Here is a 16,579-nt window from a genome sequence, read left to right on the forward strand (position 1 = left end):
TCAGCCATGGGCATGCGGGTGTGTTACCGCCCTCGCACTGAGTACTCGTGAACGTCCGGGACCTGCTCCACACCCAGGGCCCGTTGCCTCCAGGAAGAGATTCTGGGAGAAGAGGCGACTCTGCCAGGGCCAAAGTATACAGGAGCCCAAGCTGTGGCGCGCAGATCCCAGTGCGACCGCCCCCCACCCACCACCCACCCCATCTCCACTCCGCACAGGCTGTGTCCTAGGCGCGCAGGAACAGGATCGAAACGCGAGGAGACCCTCCTCTCTTCGGCTAGGGGCTGTTTCTTTTAGCGCGCTAAGGGTGCCCTGGTGGGCCTAGCAGCACAGACGGGGTCGAACGGCACTGAAGAGCTAGGGACGCAAGTCCTGGGAGGCCAGGGCTAAGCGTGCGCAGCTGCCAAAGTCGGCTGCCGGGGTCAGCAAAACTTTCTTTCTCAGTGCGCAGGCGCAGGGCAAAAAAACGGTTGGGGGGCAGGGGGAGGAGGAGTGGAATCCCGAGGCAAGGGGAGGAGGGAGGGAGGAGGAGGGAGGGTGGTGGATTAAAATAAGTAGGCGGCTCGGTGCAAAGGGATGAGTGAGTCGAAGCTCGGTCTCTCCCCAGCACGTTCTCAGCCGCTCTGGGTTCAGACCCAACCAGGGAGCCGCGAGCAAGGTTCGCCATCCGGGGCGGGCAGGACTCCGGGGCTGCTGAGCGCTTCCCGCCTGTCGCGCGCTGGGAGTCCCCGCAGCCGGAGAGGGGCCAGGACTCTAGAGCTCCGGGGGTGCCTGTGGAATCCAGCGCCTCTGGCTTCCCGGGTCCCCCGCAGAGGGAGCCTCAGAGACGCGCTCAGCCCCGGGACCGCCGTGGAACAAGGTAACTGCAACCCTGGGAACCCCGGCACGACCAGGGGAATGCAGGCAGGACTCCCGGGCTCCCTGTCACAGCGTGGCGAGTGTCCCTTCTCTATCAGTGTCCCAGAAGGAAACTTCTCTTGCCAAACGAAAAGCTGCAGGACCTTTGTGAAAGTTAGAACCGCTGTAGCCCAGAGTGGTTGGGGGGGAGGGGGTCTGGCTCAGGGACTTCCCGCGCGGGGTCCTCGGCCTCTGACCTCCGGGGAATGAGAGGGCGGGCTTCCATTACTGCTCCCCACACCCCACTCGGGGGCCAGGCTCCGCGGAATCTGGGGCGAGGTGCCACAAACTTAGGGAGTCAGCCTGTGGGCCCCCTCTACGAAACCGAAGCAACTTCAGCGGGCACAAACTTTCCCGAGATGCGCGCCTAGCTCAGCGTGACCTACCTTAGCTGATGAAGAAGGAAGAGAGAGTGGATGGATGGCCAAGGCTGCAGCCGACTGCGCCTGGGACAGGTGCATGCCCCTCCCGGGTCGCGCTTTAATGCGAATTTATCTTTTGCAGAGTTGCGTTCAGGTATGATGCGGGCTGGACCCGGGAGCGCGGGGCCGGGAGACTGACCCCGCCTCGCACTTGCGCTGACTTGGTGTGTTCTCTATGGGATGATTGCTCTGTGTGATCAAGGCCTGGAGGGTAACCCGCCACTGTCCGGGTGCATGCAGGGGCGCGAGCACTACTTTCCAATTCGAGACCCGCACGTCACATTAGCTGAAACACTGTGGAGCCGCGGGTGTCTCCAGGTTAGGGCTTGGAAGGGAAGGATTCCTTTGATCCTTTGACTGTCCCCTAACCTAGCCTTCAGGAGAGGTGGAAGCCAGAGGAGAGAGGGAAAGAGGTGAGGTGTTGCCTCCTGAGCTAATTTCTCCCCAGAAATGTCCCTGATAAGAAGGATGGAAACCCACATCCAGTACTTTTTCAGCAGCTCTGGGCAGTAGCGGGGTAAGCTCTCAGAGAGTAAAGTAGCTACGAGGGTTTCTTTGTTGCCACAATTTGGTAAATTTCACAGGGTCTAAGCTGCGGGCTGACCCTTGGGAACAGAAACCACGTGCAAGGCTAGTTAGTTCCCCAGGTTTACAGCCTCCTAGAAAAGAGGAGGGTTGGTAGGGACGGGAGGGTAAGGGTGGGGGGAGATTAGTGGGTAGTTGTTCTATCTGAGGCTTCTGGAGGTACTTGCGGTTTCATTAAGATTGGGGAGCAGATCGCTAAGGATGCAAAGGGCGTTAAAATGCAGAGGGATGGCCGCCTAGCTAAAGGGTTCGTTCGATCTCGTTCGTTGGGGAAATTCAACAGAAGTAGCTTGTGCTGGTCAATTCTTCGCCTGGAGTTCGGTCGCCTGTCACTTGTGTTGGGGATTCGATGTCAAGGATGGTTTTTCTGAGGCTACTGCTGGGTTCCTCCAGGCACAAGCTCGTGGAGCTCGCTCCGTCCTCATTAATGCAAGCAGTTAACTCGCTCACGCTCAATTAGCCCCGAATAAACCACTTTAATAGACTCGGCACACTTCATTAATGCCCGGTATTGGTCTGGCTGCAGACCCGGGAATGGCGCTCCACCGCGCGAGGGACTCGGGCTTCCAAGCGCGAACTGCATTTGCTGCGCATAGTGGGGACCCTTTGCCGCACCTCCCAGGTCCGGAGGCCCAAACTCCTCGCAGAGTGGTTGCCTCGCTTGGGAAGAGGTGTTCCCTCTCGCATTTAAATACCTAAAGCGTTCACACTGAGGTTTCGGGGTCAGGGCTACCCGAGCTCATCCTTCCCGGCGGTGAGCGAGTGTGAGGCTGTGTTTTTCTCTTAGCTGACCGCTTGAACCCGGATCGTGCATTCGGCCCATTCTTGGTACTAGTGTAAAGAGCCACGTTTCGAACGAATTTCGTCCCCGGGAAAGTCGTTGGCGAGAGTCTGAGGAGCCCTGGCCTCGGAATGCGGCAGAAAATAAGAAATTGGCTGCGCCGCTGAGGAAAATAAATTGAGTGTTGGGGAAAACAAGATCCGGCAGATAGCCGGGAGAGGTTGGCTCTCCAGAGCTGTGGTGGCTGCGAGCGCACCCCCTCCTCCCACCAAACCCCAGGTCTTCGCTCCTGGGAGCAGGTAGGCGAGGAAAGGCCAGCTTAGTACGCCAGGCTGATGGGTTCTCCCACACCGGCACGGAGCGGGCTCGGGCCCGCGTGCAGAGTCCTACCACCACCACCGCTCGCCTGGCCGAGGGTAGGCCAAGCACCAAGGGAAGGGAGCGGAGGCCCCGGCGGCGCCCGGCGGGCCCTGGGGAGCCGGAGATAAGGATCTGATTTCCAGCGCCTGGAGAGGGAGAAGAGGTGAGAGCAAATCAAAGAGCGCTCACCTCGCCTAAGTCCGGGCGGACCTTTGAAGTTGGCGAGTCTTCTTCCTCCTTCCCACCTCCCCAATCTCAACCGGCCCCTGCTTTGTTTCTGGTCCAATTCCTATTTTGCTTCGCCGTGTCTCAGCCCTATAGGATGATCTTGGTTTGTCCTCGGCGCGACCCGTGCTCCTAGCAGCAGAGCAGATTGGTGCGGAGGCCTTAGCTCTGCCCGCGCGGCCAGCGCTCACGCTCCAGAGGCACGAGCACCACAGATTCATGCCTCCCCCAACCCTACGGCTGAATTAATTGCTGCAGGCAGACTAGGTTTTCATTCGATTGCTAATTTAACCGGCGCAAGCAAATCTTTGCCGGCTCTGGGTGTTTTGCCCTCCTCCCCACCCCCAGCAGAATGGCCCTACACACAGCGAGTGACCTCCAGGGGAAAGGGTTCCTGGGTCAAGATTGTGCTCACTCCTCGCGACAACGAGTGCGACACTTTCCTCTCATTAAAGGCTTCGCTGTACGGAAAGGCAGCTGAGTCTAGGCCACAGCATTGCTGGCCTGGGCTGAGGGTAAGCTAGGCTGGGGAAGCTGCCTGGGTAGGTGTCAGTGTGTTGTGTGAACGAGAGCAGCGCAGTGTCCTGACATCCCACCGAAGGGGACTTACTGCCGGTTGGAGGAGAGATCTGAGGAAGAGAAGAGGCGGAAGAAGGGGTAAAGGAAGAAGTAGGCGGCAGAGGATTGAGAGGGGCAAAGGAGCAGGGTGTCCCAAGCACCCTACTCCCACAATGACTTTTTGAGTAGCCCTCAGTTCAGAGCCTAGAGAAGAGGGAGTTCAGCACTTACGTAGCCCAAAGCCCCTGTGTACTTTCCGCGTTCATTCTCCGTTTTTTTGCCTCCACTAGACAGACCTAAGTGTCTGGAGGGACAGAGATAAAGGCTTCCCTGCAGAGCACAGACCTGTCCATGGAGGCTGGAGACTGACCAAGAAGGCCAAGAGATGACAGCCTGTTGGTCACTTCAGCACAGCTTCCCTCCAGCCTTGCTTAAGCTCACTGGCCTTGCAGTTGGAGGATGCCTAGATCATAGCAGCTGAGGCGGCCTCAGTGCTCTTTCTCACCTATAGGCATACCCACCTGCCCAAGGCTCACCACACACACACACACACACACACACACACACACACACACACACCCTGAGAGCCCAAAGACCCTGCCCCCTTTTGTATGGGGCATGGAGGGTACTGAAGCCCCCTTGCATGCAACTGCAGATGTTTCACTGAGTTAAGGAACAGGGGTGTCAGTGTCCTTGCTGAAACAAGGTGATCCCCAAGCACTATGGTAGCAAGTCAGTCCACAAGCAGCTGCAGAGAAGGCAGTGTCAATAGGGCTCATTAGTAGTGAGGCAGAAAAGCAAATCTGTGGTCAAAGTTGAGGAGAAAGATGACAGGCTTCTAGAGGCCAAGTGGAAGGTCAGGTAGTAGATCTTAATGCCAGGAGCTAGGAGCGGATTTGTGTGAGTTTGTGTACTGTCTGTCTGTGAGGCTCTTCGTGGGTGCTATGTGACCCCATGTAAATATATGTGTGTATATTTTTCCCTTTGTTTTGCAGTAGAGCACTGGATTTCCCACTTTATCTTTGCACCCTGTTATCAACTCCGCTTCAGAATGTGTGAATCTGTCAATGTGCATTTCTGTGTTTGTTTCTCTGCTGATGAAGATGTAAGTGTGCTTCTGAGTTCCTGTTATCTTTGCAGGAGAGTGTAATTCTGTGTTGACTCAGGCTTACATGGATGAAAGTTTCCCTGTGCTTCTGCCTTTCTGTGTTAAGTACACCATAGTCCATCATTTAAGTTGGTTGCATTGCATTGGATTTAGTTACTGGCTGGTTTCTGTATCTGCCAGAGACCACTTGGAGGAAGCCTTCAGGTCAGAGAGGAGGGTTCCTGTCTTTTCTTTGAGGTCGTTGTATTCCCGCAGTGGTGTCTTAGGGCTCCCAAGTCCTGCCCTGGGGGACAGAAAGGGTGTGGCTGGGCTGGAATTCAGAAGGATGATCTCCCCTGAACTTCTGTTTTCCTCTCCACATTCCCTTCGTTTCTTCACAGATCCAGATTGAGAACCCACAACTACCACAATGGGCAGCAAAACCTTGCCAGCACCAGTGCCCATCCATCCATCCCTGCAGCTCACCAACTACTCCTTCCTTCAGGCAGTGAACGGCCTGCCCACGGTGCCCTCGGACCACCTGCCCAACCTGTATGGTTTCAGTGCGCTGCACGCTGTGCACCTGCACCAGTGGACGCTGGGCTACCCGGCCATGCACTTGCCACGATCCTCTTTCTCCAAAGTGCCGGGAGCCATGTCCAACCTAGTGGACGCGCGCTTCCAGCTGCCTGCCTTTCCCTGGTTCCCCCATGTCATTCAGCCCAAGCCCGAGATCACCGCTGGGGGCAGCGGCCCAGCAGCTCTCAAGACCAAGCCACGCTTTGATTTTGCCAACCTGGCCTTGGCCGCCACGCAAGAAGATCCGTCCAAGCTTGGTCGGGGGGAGGGCCCCGGCTCCCCAGCTGGTGGACTGGGAGCCCTCCTGGATGTGACCAAGCTATCCCCAGAAAAGAAACCCACGAGAGGACGCCTACCTTCCAAGACCAAGAAGGAGTTCGTCTGCAAGTTCTGTGGCCGCCACTTCACAAAGTCCTACAACCTACTTATCCATGAGCGGACGCACACCGACGAGCGGCCCTACACCTGTGACATCTGCCACAAAGCCTTCCGGAGGCAAGACCACCTACGAGACCACAGGTGCGGCACTGCAGGTGGCCCTAGAAGGAGTTGGCAGTCTGCTTCTGTCCTCACCATCCTCCTCCCTAGTAAGGAAGTCCCTGAGACCCCCTACCAGCTCCAAGCCTCCCCAGCTTCCGGAAATTCCCTAAAATCGAGAAGGAAACCATATAATGCTCCGGGATGAGATCTTGGAGCATAGGTGGAGAGAACAAGGGATGAATAGGACCTAAGACTAAGTCAGGTCTCCATGAACTCCACAGGAGCACGCCTAGCTTCCGCACCCCTTCCTCCATCCTCAGCACTGTCCAATAGAAGTTTCTGCGATGATGGGGAGTGACACGTGATACATTCAGCACTTGAAATGTGAAAGGAGTGTGACTGACAAACTCACTTTTTAGTTGTATTTAATTTTAACCGCAGGTGGTTAGTGGTACCATCTTGGACAGTGCAGCTCCAGCAAATTGCCCTACCCCATGTCCCCTAATTCCCCGTCAGTGTTGACCCAGGCCTTAAAAAAAGGCCGTGCTGGCCCCTCCCGAGGAAGGCAGATGGTTGGAGCAGAGATTTATAGATCAGAGATCGCCCAAGCTCCTCCTTCACCTACCTAGCCATCCACAAATTTGGCATTTTGCCTGCTCCACACTAGGTACCCCACAAAACCCTTTCTTTTGAGGGCAAGCACCGTGCTGGCCCCTCCTGAGTAGGGGATCTTGGGCAACTGTTATAACTCTGCATCATTTTGCAAGGATTAATTCTCTGTTTTTGCCTTCAGATATATTCACTCCAAAGAAAAGCCTTTCAAGTGTCAAGAGTGCGGGAAAGGATTCTGCCAGTCCAGGACTCTCGCTGTCCACAAGACACTACACTCACAGGTGAAGGAGCTCAAAACCTCCAAGATCAAATGCTAAATAGAGCCTGCAGGTCACCGGGACCCTGGGTCGCGCCGTTCCCTCCTCCAGAGGGATCAGAAGCCGGAAGGCGACTCTAGCGGGCAGCGGGAGGGGCTCCCGGACTTTCCCCCATCCCAAACAATGTCCCCTGGGTCCCGGACGCACGCGGAACTCCAGAGCCCCACCCGGAGCTGTGACCCGGGCCGCCCGGGCGGTTCCCCCAGGACGCGGCTAAACTCTTGGCCAAAAGGCGGTACTCACGTGGCGGAAGGGAAACTGCATTTAAAAAAGAAAAAAAAAGAACGAAAGCTCCGAGGAGTCGCAGCGGCGCCTCTCCCAGAAGTATTACTTTTTCTATTGTTATTTTATACGTCCTCTTTATTATTTTTTTTTCTTTGACCATATAAGCTTGTAACTCTGACTGCGGAGAGAGTGGGGAGAGGAAAAGAAGTTCTGAGCTCACAGCTTCCAGCCCCTCCTCCCGCCCATCTCCACCCGCGGGAGCCTGCAAAAGTGTAATCCCTTGTATCTGCTTCAGCCACCCGGCCCCGGGACCGAGTGCGGGGCTCGGCAGCTCCGGCTCCCAGCTCCGGTCGCGCAGCCGGCCGTGGGCTCCCCGACTCGGTCGGCGGGGCGGGGGCCGCGGGCCCTGAGGCTGGAGGGGGCCCGGCCTCCGGCCCCCCGCTCCGTCGCCTGTCACCGTGAACGAGCAGCCGGCTAGGAGCAGGGCGTTGTATTGCGATTGGCACTTTATGCTGACCATCGGTAACGGACATTTATCACTGGAGTTTTTTAAAATATGAAATAAACGGTTATTTTACAGGCATTGCAAGATGGGTAATTTCCCTCCCAAACGTAGGAAACTGGGCGGCTCCTTTCTTTGAGAGGAGCAGGTTTTCTCTGCTGACTCCAGTCTGTCGCACTCCCGAACCTCCGCCTTATTGGGGTGATAGGGTTGGGATAGGTGGAGAAAGCCCTTTCTCCTGGTGTTGGTCTACCTCGGACTCCATCCATATTTGTTTTGTGACTTTTCTCTTCCACTTCGGTCTTAGGGTCTCAATCTTCCCACTCCTCGCCTCCAAAGGGCTTCCAGTTTACAAAGAAGCCGAGCATCGGGCGGGTAGAGCGGTCATGAGAAATCCCAACATCTCCGGATGCCAGTGTCGCTTAGGGTCTTTTAAGAGAACAGAATATCACCTACCTCCCCAACTATAGCCCCCTCCCCCCACTGGCGTCTTGGTTACGCTTCGGGGTAGGAAGGACGCACCCTCACAGACAGCCTCAGACTAGTACTGTTGCCCGTCCCTCGGGACCCCAATACCCGGCTGCAAATACCTAATCACCTCTGCCTCCCCAAAGCCCCAGAACTATATCCCATCCTCCCTTAGGATTCCCCAGAAAGAATTCTCAGGATGGGGACTTGTCCACTGCCCGCAGCACTGCTCCACGCCCGCGAAGATTCCCTACAGTTTTCAAGCCTTGTCTGGAATGGCGGGGGCGGGCGCCCTGGGAGGCCCGGGAAGTTTAGGAGAAATCTGAGTCCTCCCTCCTCAAGTTGAACCTTCCCCGGGGCGTCTAGTTTTCCCACAATTAGAGGCCAGGCCGTCGGGGGCTCCCCTGCTGGAACGGGGCGGGGCTCCCCTAGCTTCAGCTCCCTGACCGCGGGGCGGCGTAGGCGGGGACGCCCGCGGCCTTTCCCAGACTGAGCGCAGTCTCCCCGGCTTCGGTGCCCAGCGCTCAGCCGGGCCGAGCTTCCCAGCAACAGGGACCCCAAAGCCCAGCCTCAGGTAGGGTCCGGTGGCCTGAGAAAGCGGGCCGGGGCTGTCGGAGTTAAAATGCTCTAGCTTTCCACTGCGCGAACCCTGCCTCTGGGATCGCCTCCTGGCGCTGTGCGGGCTAGAACTGCGGTTCCGGAACCCAACTTGTCCCTGTGGCCTCAGCTGGGCCAGCGCGGATGAGCCCTGCCCTCAGTGTTCGGAACCGCACTGCCCCCTGCTGGACAGGCATGGAGAACTGGCCAGCGACTGAGGGCATCTCACAGTGTCCGGCCCATAACCCCGAGTATCTCCGCTGAAGCCCCTGTAGGCCACTCATCTAGATCTCCTTGACTGATCCCAAGGCCCACTGCGAATGACGGGGCAAGGCACTGTCAGGTCTGCATCGGCCTGTAGGATCTAGGCTAATCAGGCGAGACAGCAATCCCTCTTCTACCGCAGTCCATAAGGACGCTCCCCAGGAGAGAATGGAGCCCGGGTCCCAGAGAACTGTGACCTCCGAGTGCATGGACGGAGGGTTAGTCAGTGGGTTTGGGCTTCGATAGCTTGGGGCCAGTCAGCGCAGGCCGTGGTACTGCCTGCCCTTGGCCATGGCTTGTCATAAGGCTGACGGCCGGAGCCACCTCGTTTCCTTTACTAGTCCTGTGAGGTTTCGGAACGTGGTTGCTCCAAAACGAGGAGAGTGCGTGGGTACACACACACACACACACACACACACACACAGTCCCTATGGAGAGCTTTGGGCACCTCTGAGGGCCAGATAGAGACCCGCCCCACGCCGTTGCTCTTTCTGGGGTTCCATCTTTCACGGGGATTGACTACTGCTGTTGCCCCCTCCTCCCTCACATTCCTCCACCTCCCACTCCCTCCGGACATATAGCTCGGTTTGCCAAGGCCTCAAAGATCCTAAGACTGTGAAATGGGGGGAGGTTTTTCCTTGCTGGCCCACCGCACTTCTGGTGCTAGGAATCCCCACCCATCCACCCTGAGGCACTGGAACCAAGAGACTTTCAATATCAAATGTGCATTCTTGGAAGAGTGGATTTCCAGCGCAGTTTTTTAGGGGGCGGTAGGGAGTGGGGCAGGGTGCTGCCCAGAGGCCTCCTGCCCACTTGCAATGCCTCTGCCTTGGCCTCCTCTGCCGACGATTTCTCATCCTGGTGGATCCAGAAACCACTTCTCAGCATAGCTCTCTATGGTCTACACTCCTGACAGTGCTTTCATAGATTGTGCAGAAGCAGCAATGGCAAGTGGAAGGGGCAGGGGGGCCGCGGGCCACCAGACCCCACACAGGCTATCATTCCCGGCCGACGTGCTTATAGGGGGCCTAGCAGATGGGGGCCTTTTCCTGCTCATCTGGTCGCACGAAAAAGGCAGTCGGAGGGTCAGAAAAATTGGATGGGTTTTCTTGCCTGCCCACTCTGTAGGTGCTACCTTTCCCCCACTACACCCCTTAGAAAGTAATCCCCCACTTCTGTGTTGAGCGGGTTTTTGGGAGCAAAGGAGGCTGATGGCGCTGGCCCGCGGGAGTTCAGCGGGAGCCCTTCCTAAAGGGGCTAGGCCTGCGGTTCATGTGGGGGCAGAGGAGCTACTGGCTGGACTTCTCTGCTGGACAGAAGGCGCGAGAGACCCCCAGTGCAGCCTGGAGCTTCCGGCTGCCCGCTCGGGGCGGAGAGCAGGAGCGCCCCGGGGAAAGAATCGCCCGCAGGGGCTTCGCCTTAGGAGGAAAAGGTTCAGGTGCCACCTCTGCTTCCGCAATGTAGCTAGGGGTTTGGGGGGCACGAAGCGACGTTTTCCTGCGCCCCTCGTTGACGAGGGATTTAACGCTGGAATAGGGCCTTGGGGAGGAGGAGGGAGAAAGCAGTGGGATGGTCCAGGGCTCCTTGAGGACAGACATCTTAGCTCGGAGACCGTGGGAGCTGTGATATACATAAAACACCTCCTCCCCGGACGGAATCTTCATGTTCCGGGACTTGGCTCAAAGGCGTCCCACCCCACTTCCCAGAGCACCATGGCGTTGTGACGTCACGACATCCTCCCGCGGGCACAGTGACGTTACACAGGCCTCTGGCAAGAGTCAGAGATTGGCTGTGTCTACAGCAGTTCCTCATTTATGTAGTTCTATTAAGTCACAGAAGGGCCCCATCTGGAGAAGTGACACCACGGCTCCCACATTTCCCGGCCCCGCCCCTCGAATCCTCTCCATAGAGGCGCCAAGACTCTATGTCCTGTTTCCACGGACAGGATCCGCAGACCCGAAGCGTTGGCAGTAGCCCGGAGTGAGGGAGGATGCCCGGCAGCGTCGCCCTCCGGAATCTAGAGGCTGAGACCGATGTCCCTGCCCGCAGGCTTTTAGGGCATCAGCTGCCTGGGAACACTCTCCCCGCCCACCTGGCCCTGCTGTACCCGGAGCCTTCCCGCCCACTGCGCAAGCTCCGCACGCAGGCGCAGAAGGAACTCCCGGCCCAGAGGAGCGGGCGCTGGAGCGCACGGTTCCGCGGCGGTGTCCCGGAGCCCGCCGGTTTTTGTGTCCGGCTCTCAGGGGTCACAAACTCAGGGTAACACTGGCTCGGCGGGCGCATGCAGCCATCGGCGTATGTGAGCACTAAAGATGAGGACGAGGAAGAGGGCAGCTCTGGGTTAAGGAGGGTTGGCGACCCTATACCATCTTAAATCCAGCGCAGCCGTGGCCCGACGGAGGTCCCTGGAATTGGAGCTGGCAGGGGTGTGCGGTCGGCCCTGCCTTAGGTTAGAAAGGCCAGTGCGGCCCGCGTGTTTTCAGGCCGGGTCTCCGAGGCCGAGGTCTCCGCCCCCAGCCGGGCGGAGCTCTTACAGGCACGGGGCTGGGTCGTCCACACCGCCCGCCGGTTCAGCCCGGTTTTCTGGGCCCCGGCTAGAGTCAGTCTGATATTGGGCCCAGTTTGCACATGTTCCAGATGAAAAATTCACTACGGACGTGAAGTAGTAGGTAGGGGTCAAACCTCATGTCAGCGGCAGAGGAAGAATTAGAAGCGGTGTTTCCTTTGAGGGGAGGGCCCAGAAGACCCCGTTTTAGCTTTTCCTGCCACGTAACAAGCTTTGGGCAAGTCTGCGCTCTTCTGAGCCTCAGTTTTCTTCCAGGGATGGGGATAATACTCTTCCCACCTACCTCATTCAGTTGATGTAGAGGTCAAAGTCATACATATTTTCTCAGTCACATTCACTACTTTAACCAAAAACTGCGCCCTAATGTGTTGCGGAACAACCTTGGCATTTATGAAGCGACACGTAAAAAGTATTATTAGAAATGCTCGCTCAGCATCCTGAAATCGCCTGGCTCCCAAACAGCCTTATTCCTAGGAGAATCTTCCCCCTCACCTTCCCTTTAACATAACCCAGGGATCTTGAAATGGATGGGAGCAGGGTATCACCTGGACTGGTGGTCTTCTTGAAACCTCTGGGAAAACTTGAAAGAAGCCTTTTTTAAAAAACTCCCTTTGGACGGATTAATCCGTTCACAAATTATTATGTTTGGTTGAGAGAGGAAATCGGGTGACAAAATGTAAGTGCTTTACTTACTACTCCTTTGTGCCATATGTCTAGGGAGAAAAAAACAAAAACAGCCTGGTGCAGGTGTACAGCAGGAGCAGGGGCCTTACGTTAGTCCCCCCCAACCCCCACTGCAGAGGTGGGGGTGGGGGTTCATTCTGCAAACACCAGCCTGAAGAGAGAAGGATCTCCCTACTATAATCTCCTTTGAATTGTGCTTTCTTTGACTTTCGCTAGGGTGTCCTAGTCTAAAGAAAAACAGCTCCAACAGTGCTATTACATGGATACATTGCAGGAATGTTCCTCTCAAGCCAGCTACCCCAGCCCTGGCTATCTGCTGACATTCTTGGCCATTTTTCCTGGCCAATGCTTGTTCCAGTTCCAGTGATAATGATATAGAAGGACTAATCCAGAAAAGTAGGATGGATGGATGAATGGGTTGAGAGTTTTGTTTCTCTTTTCCAAACACTGAGCTGGCTCTTAGCAGCTCAACCATCTCTGGGGAGGTATAAAACAATTTATTTTCAATGTTTGGTTTGATTGAACTCCCTTGCTAGTGATATAAGTTTTGTCGTGACAGTGGCAAGGATGGATTGCTTTTTGTGATTCGCAGGAGTTGGGTCCAACTTGGAGCCTGTAGGTAGATGGTGGCATGGGATGAGGAACTTAACCCAGGACATGGAAGAAAGCTAGAGGAGATGGGGAAGGAATGGCTAGATCTTTTACCTCTCAAAGGACTGGAGAGGGAATGTGAGCTCCCAGAGAATTTGGGCCTTGCCTTAAATAATGAAATCTACTTAGGAGGTTGGTTTATGTCCTATTAACCTGGGTCAAGAGTCGAGCATCTTTGTGCAGTTCAAGTTGAGATCTTCAGTATTTCACAGCATACACAGCTGTAGGTCTGCAGGAGGCCAAGAACTGGTGCAGGTGTGGTGCTTAAGCTATCAGGAACAGTCTGCATGGCTTTGTCAGTGGAGAGATGCCAGCCCTGAAATAATGAGCAGAGACACTCTAACATGGGTAGGGCAGCTAGAAGAATCGTTAACTGTTACAGGGATCTATGTATCATAAGACCCATCTTTTCCCATTATTCTTTCTTTCCTCATGTTCCAAGTTTCTTTTATCATTTCCTTTCTGTTTGGAGAACTTTTTAAAATAGTCATTATTTTAGGGTAGGTCTGGTGGTGAAAAATTCTCTTAATTTTCCTTCATCTGGGAATGTCTTTATTTCTCCTTCATTTCTGAAGGATAATTTCACCAGGTACAGAATTTTGGGTTGACAGTTCTTTCTTTTCAGCACTTGAAAAATGTTATTTCCTTTGACTTCCATGGTTTCTTATGAGAAATCTGCTGTCATTTGAATTGTTCTCCCTCTACATGTACGTTGTGATTTCTCTTGTTTCTATCAAGACATTTTCTTTGTCTTTAATTCTTTAATTTTCAAAGATTTGATTATGATGATTCTTGGTATTGATTTCTTTGGGTTTACCCTTTTAGGGATTTTCTCAGATTTTTAAATCTATAGGTTTATAGATTTCCATAGGTTTATAGGTTTATTTCTTCCATAATTGAAAAATTTTCTGCCATTATTTGTTTTCCATATTTTACAAAAGTTCAGCTGTAATTTTTCCAAATATGTTTTCCCACCCTCTCCTATAGTTTTTGACTCCAGTGACATAAATATTATAACTTTTGTTATAGTCCCACAAGTTTTTGAGGTTCTGTTCATTTTTCTTTTTTCAGTTTGTTTTCTCTCTATAGTTCAGTTCAGGTAATTTCTATTGTTCTATCCTCCAGTTCACTGATTCTTTCCTATGTGTCCCTTCTATTCTGCTGGTGAGATATTTAAAAACTTCAGTGATTGTATTTTAAAAATTCTAATATTTCCATATGGCTTTTCTTCATATATTCCATTTTCCTTGCTGAGATTTTCTACTTTTGGTTGTTCAAGTTTTCCTAATTGGTATTGAAACACTTTTTTGATGGCTGCTTTAAAATTCTTGTTGAAAATTCCAACATCCGTGTTATTTTGATGTTGATGTCTGTTCATTGTCTTTTCTCTTTCAAGTTAAGATTTTCCCAGTCCTTGGTCTGACATATGATTTCCACTAGTACCTTTGAAATTTTTGGTATTATGAGACTGGATCTTATTTAAATCTGTTTAAGGAAGTCTCCTCTGACTTGCTGTTGTGGTCGAGGAAGAAGGAGGTGCTGCTTTGCTACTGCCATGTGGGGCTGAAGGTCCAGGCTCCCCACTTCACCTCCCTGAGCACCCTGGGAGGAGAGGAGTTCTGCAGTACTACTTGGTGGAGGTGAGAATTCAGGCTTCCCACTAGGCCTCCACTGACACCTCGCAGGCCTGGGACAGGGAGAGGTCCCTTTTTGTTGCTCCTATACAGCTTTTACTGGCGGGTGGATGGATGGCCTTGTTACCCCGGGTGAAGGTACAAGTTTGGCTCCCTACTCAGTCTTCTTAGATACACCTGGTAGGGCAGAGAGGCGCAGCTTTCAAAAGCCAGACAAAGACAGAAGTCCAGCCTCTCCATTCGGTCTTTGCTGACTGGTAATCCATGGCTTATGGAATCTCTGTCTTGTTGTGTAAGTGAATCAGTATTGACCTTACAGAAATATGCACTGTGTGACAGATTTCTTCACAAATTCCCACTTCCTGGGATCACTTCTCTTATTATTCTAAGGTGATCCTGGGTTGCCACTCTAATGCACTCTGGTGGTTTGAATTTCATAGTGCAAAATTGTCACTTTATGTTTTGACATAAAATGTTCTGCAGTGGTCTTTTACTATAAAGTTACAAAACTTTTATCTACTCTCAGAAGTTGGTATGTAGGGTCCCTGTGGATAAAAAAGAACAGCTGATATTTTTAGACTAGCTGTAACCTCTTGAGTTTTGACCCAGTAACATTGAGTCTTATTATTTTGTTTATGAAAAGCAAAAAATTGGATGTATCTGGTGGCTGGGTGCATGGTTTTCTTTTTCACCCTATTCCCTTGTCTGGTTTTCAGATTATAATTTTTAATATAAATTTGTCCATAGAATTTTAAGCCTCATTAAATTTTTGGCAATGGAATTTCAGGAATCTATCCAAAATTTCATAAAATATTAGGTTCGTTTCCTTCACTGTCAAAGTATTTCCTAAAGGGATAGGATTTTTTTTTTTTCTCTTCTAAAATTGTACCTTATAGATTCCTTAGTGCTGCTTTGGTCAGGAAGAGAAATAACTATTAAAGCAAAAACTTCTCTTCAGTTAATATTATTTATTATGACCTAGACTGGTGCTGGAATATAGGCTAAATATGGACATCATACAAATTGAGAGGAACAGTTCTTGCTTTTTCCAGATATGTACTTTACAACATAGCATTTACTTCAGACTTAAGTAAACAACCTGGGTAAAAGGAACTAGGAAGCAGAAGACATTTGTCTCAGCACAGGTTTTATTGCTAAACTTTGCTGGGTCACCTTCATCAAGACCTGTAGCATCTCAGGGCCTCAATTTCTTTACCTGCCAATTAGACTAAAAATTCTTATCTATTCTAACTTCTACAGCTTTTTAAATTAAAAATTTAGATTTGTGCCATAAATGTAAATAAACTTGCTAAAGACTGTCCACCGCTTTTTATTTAGTCTTTAAAAAGTGTCTGCAAAGACTCCCAGCTTTTCAGCTGCTTTTGGTCTCAGAAATGTAATACAGAATTGTACACCTGAAATCTATGTAATTTTACTAACAATTGTCACCCCAATAAATTTAAAAAAAAAAAAAAAAAAAAAAAGAAATGTCTTAGAATAAAGAGCATAAGAAACTGCCTGAGATAGCTGTAAAAAAGGTTTTCAGGCTTCATGGACAGGGTTGGCTACCTTCCTTTTTGTTCAGAGTGAGAACCAGATTTGTGTTTCTCCTTGGAATGCGCTGATTCCTTAGTCGTCAGGCAGCTCGTTATGTCACCCGTAGAAGCCCTGAGCATGGTTTACAGCCCTATGTAGCAGACATACATGGGATCGAAATAGCTGTAATTAGAAAATCAATCTCATGTTTAGGAAATATGCGGAAGCATTTGGATATTCTGATTGGTCCCAGAAGCACAATCAAAGCAAACCAACTGCTCTCAAAGTAAGAACGATTCTAAAAACACAAAATTTGAAGTAATGAACACAAAGGTTTGAACTGTAAATATTTATTTCTAGAGAACCAATTACGGCAAACTCATTTCAAATTTCAGGGGGAGGGGGCTCGGTGGATAGACCACACCAATCATTTTGCTGTGTTAAAATGGGAATTCCTGTGTAAGGCCATCTGTAGGAGACAAGAAACCCTCCCTGCTCACTCCCATGGTGGGCAGGGTCTATCCCTCCATCTTTGGACTGGTTCTTAGA

General features: G+C 52.2%; 2 protein-coding genes across 4 annotated transcripts in view; both read left to right on the top strand.

The window, feature by feature from the left end:
* The first annotated feature begins 566 nt into the window (after positions 1–566).
* On the top strand, positions 567–7,711 carry OSR1 (odd-skipped related transcription factor 1). The gene is made up of 3 exons (XM_019754812.3): positions 567–859; positions 5,317–6,013; positions 6,768–7,711. The coding sequence occupies exons 2-3, from the start codon at positions 5,346–5,348 to the stop codon at positions 6,901–6,903; spliced, it is 804 nt and encodes a 267-aa protein (XP_019610371.1). The 5' UTR covers positions 567–859; positions 5,317–5,345; the 3' UTR covers positions 6,904–7,711.
* A 2,811-nt stretch (positions 7,712–10,522) lies between these two features.
* The window catches only part of LOC141571772 (uncharacterized), a 166,994-nt gene continuing 160,937 nt past the window's right edge, over positions 10,523–16,579 (top strand). For all 3 annotated transcript variants that reach the window (XM_088796279.1, XM_088796280.1, XM_088796281.1), the window contains exon 1: positions 10,523–11,218. In XM_088796279.1, coding sequence (XP_088652405.1) covers positions 10,950–11,218 — 269 coding nt within the window. In that variant the 5' untranslated portion in view covers positions 10,523–10,949. The remainder of the gene's footprint in view (positions 11,219–16,579) is intronic.

This window comes from Rhinolophus sinicus, chromosome 2 (genome assembly GCF_057876585.1).
Source record: "Rhinolophus sinicus isolate RSI-liver-muscle chromosome 2, RSI-T2T, whole genome shotgun sequence".
NCBI classification, from domain to species: domain Eukaryota; kingdom Metazoa; phylum Chordata; class Mammalia; order Chiroptera; family Rhinolophidae; genus Rhinolophus; species Rhinolophus sinicus.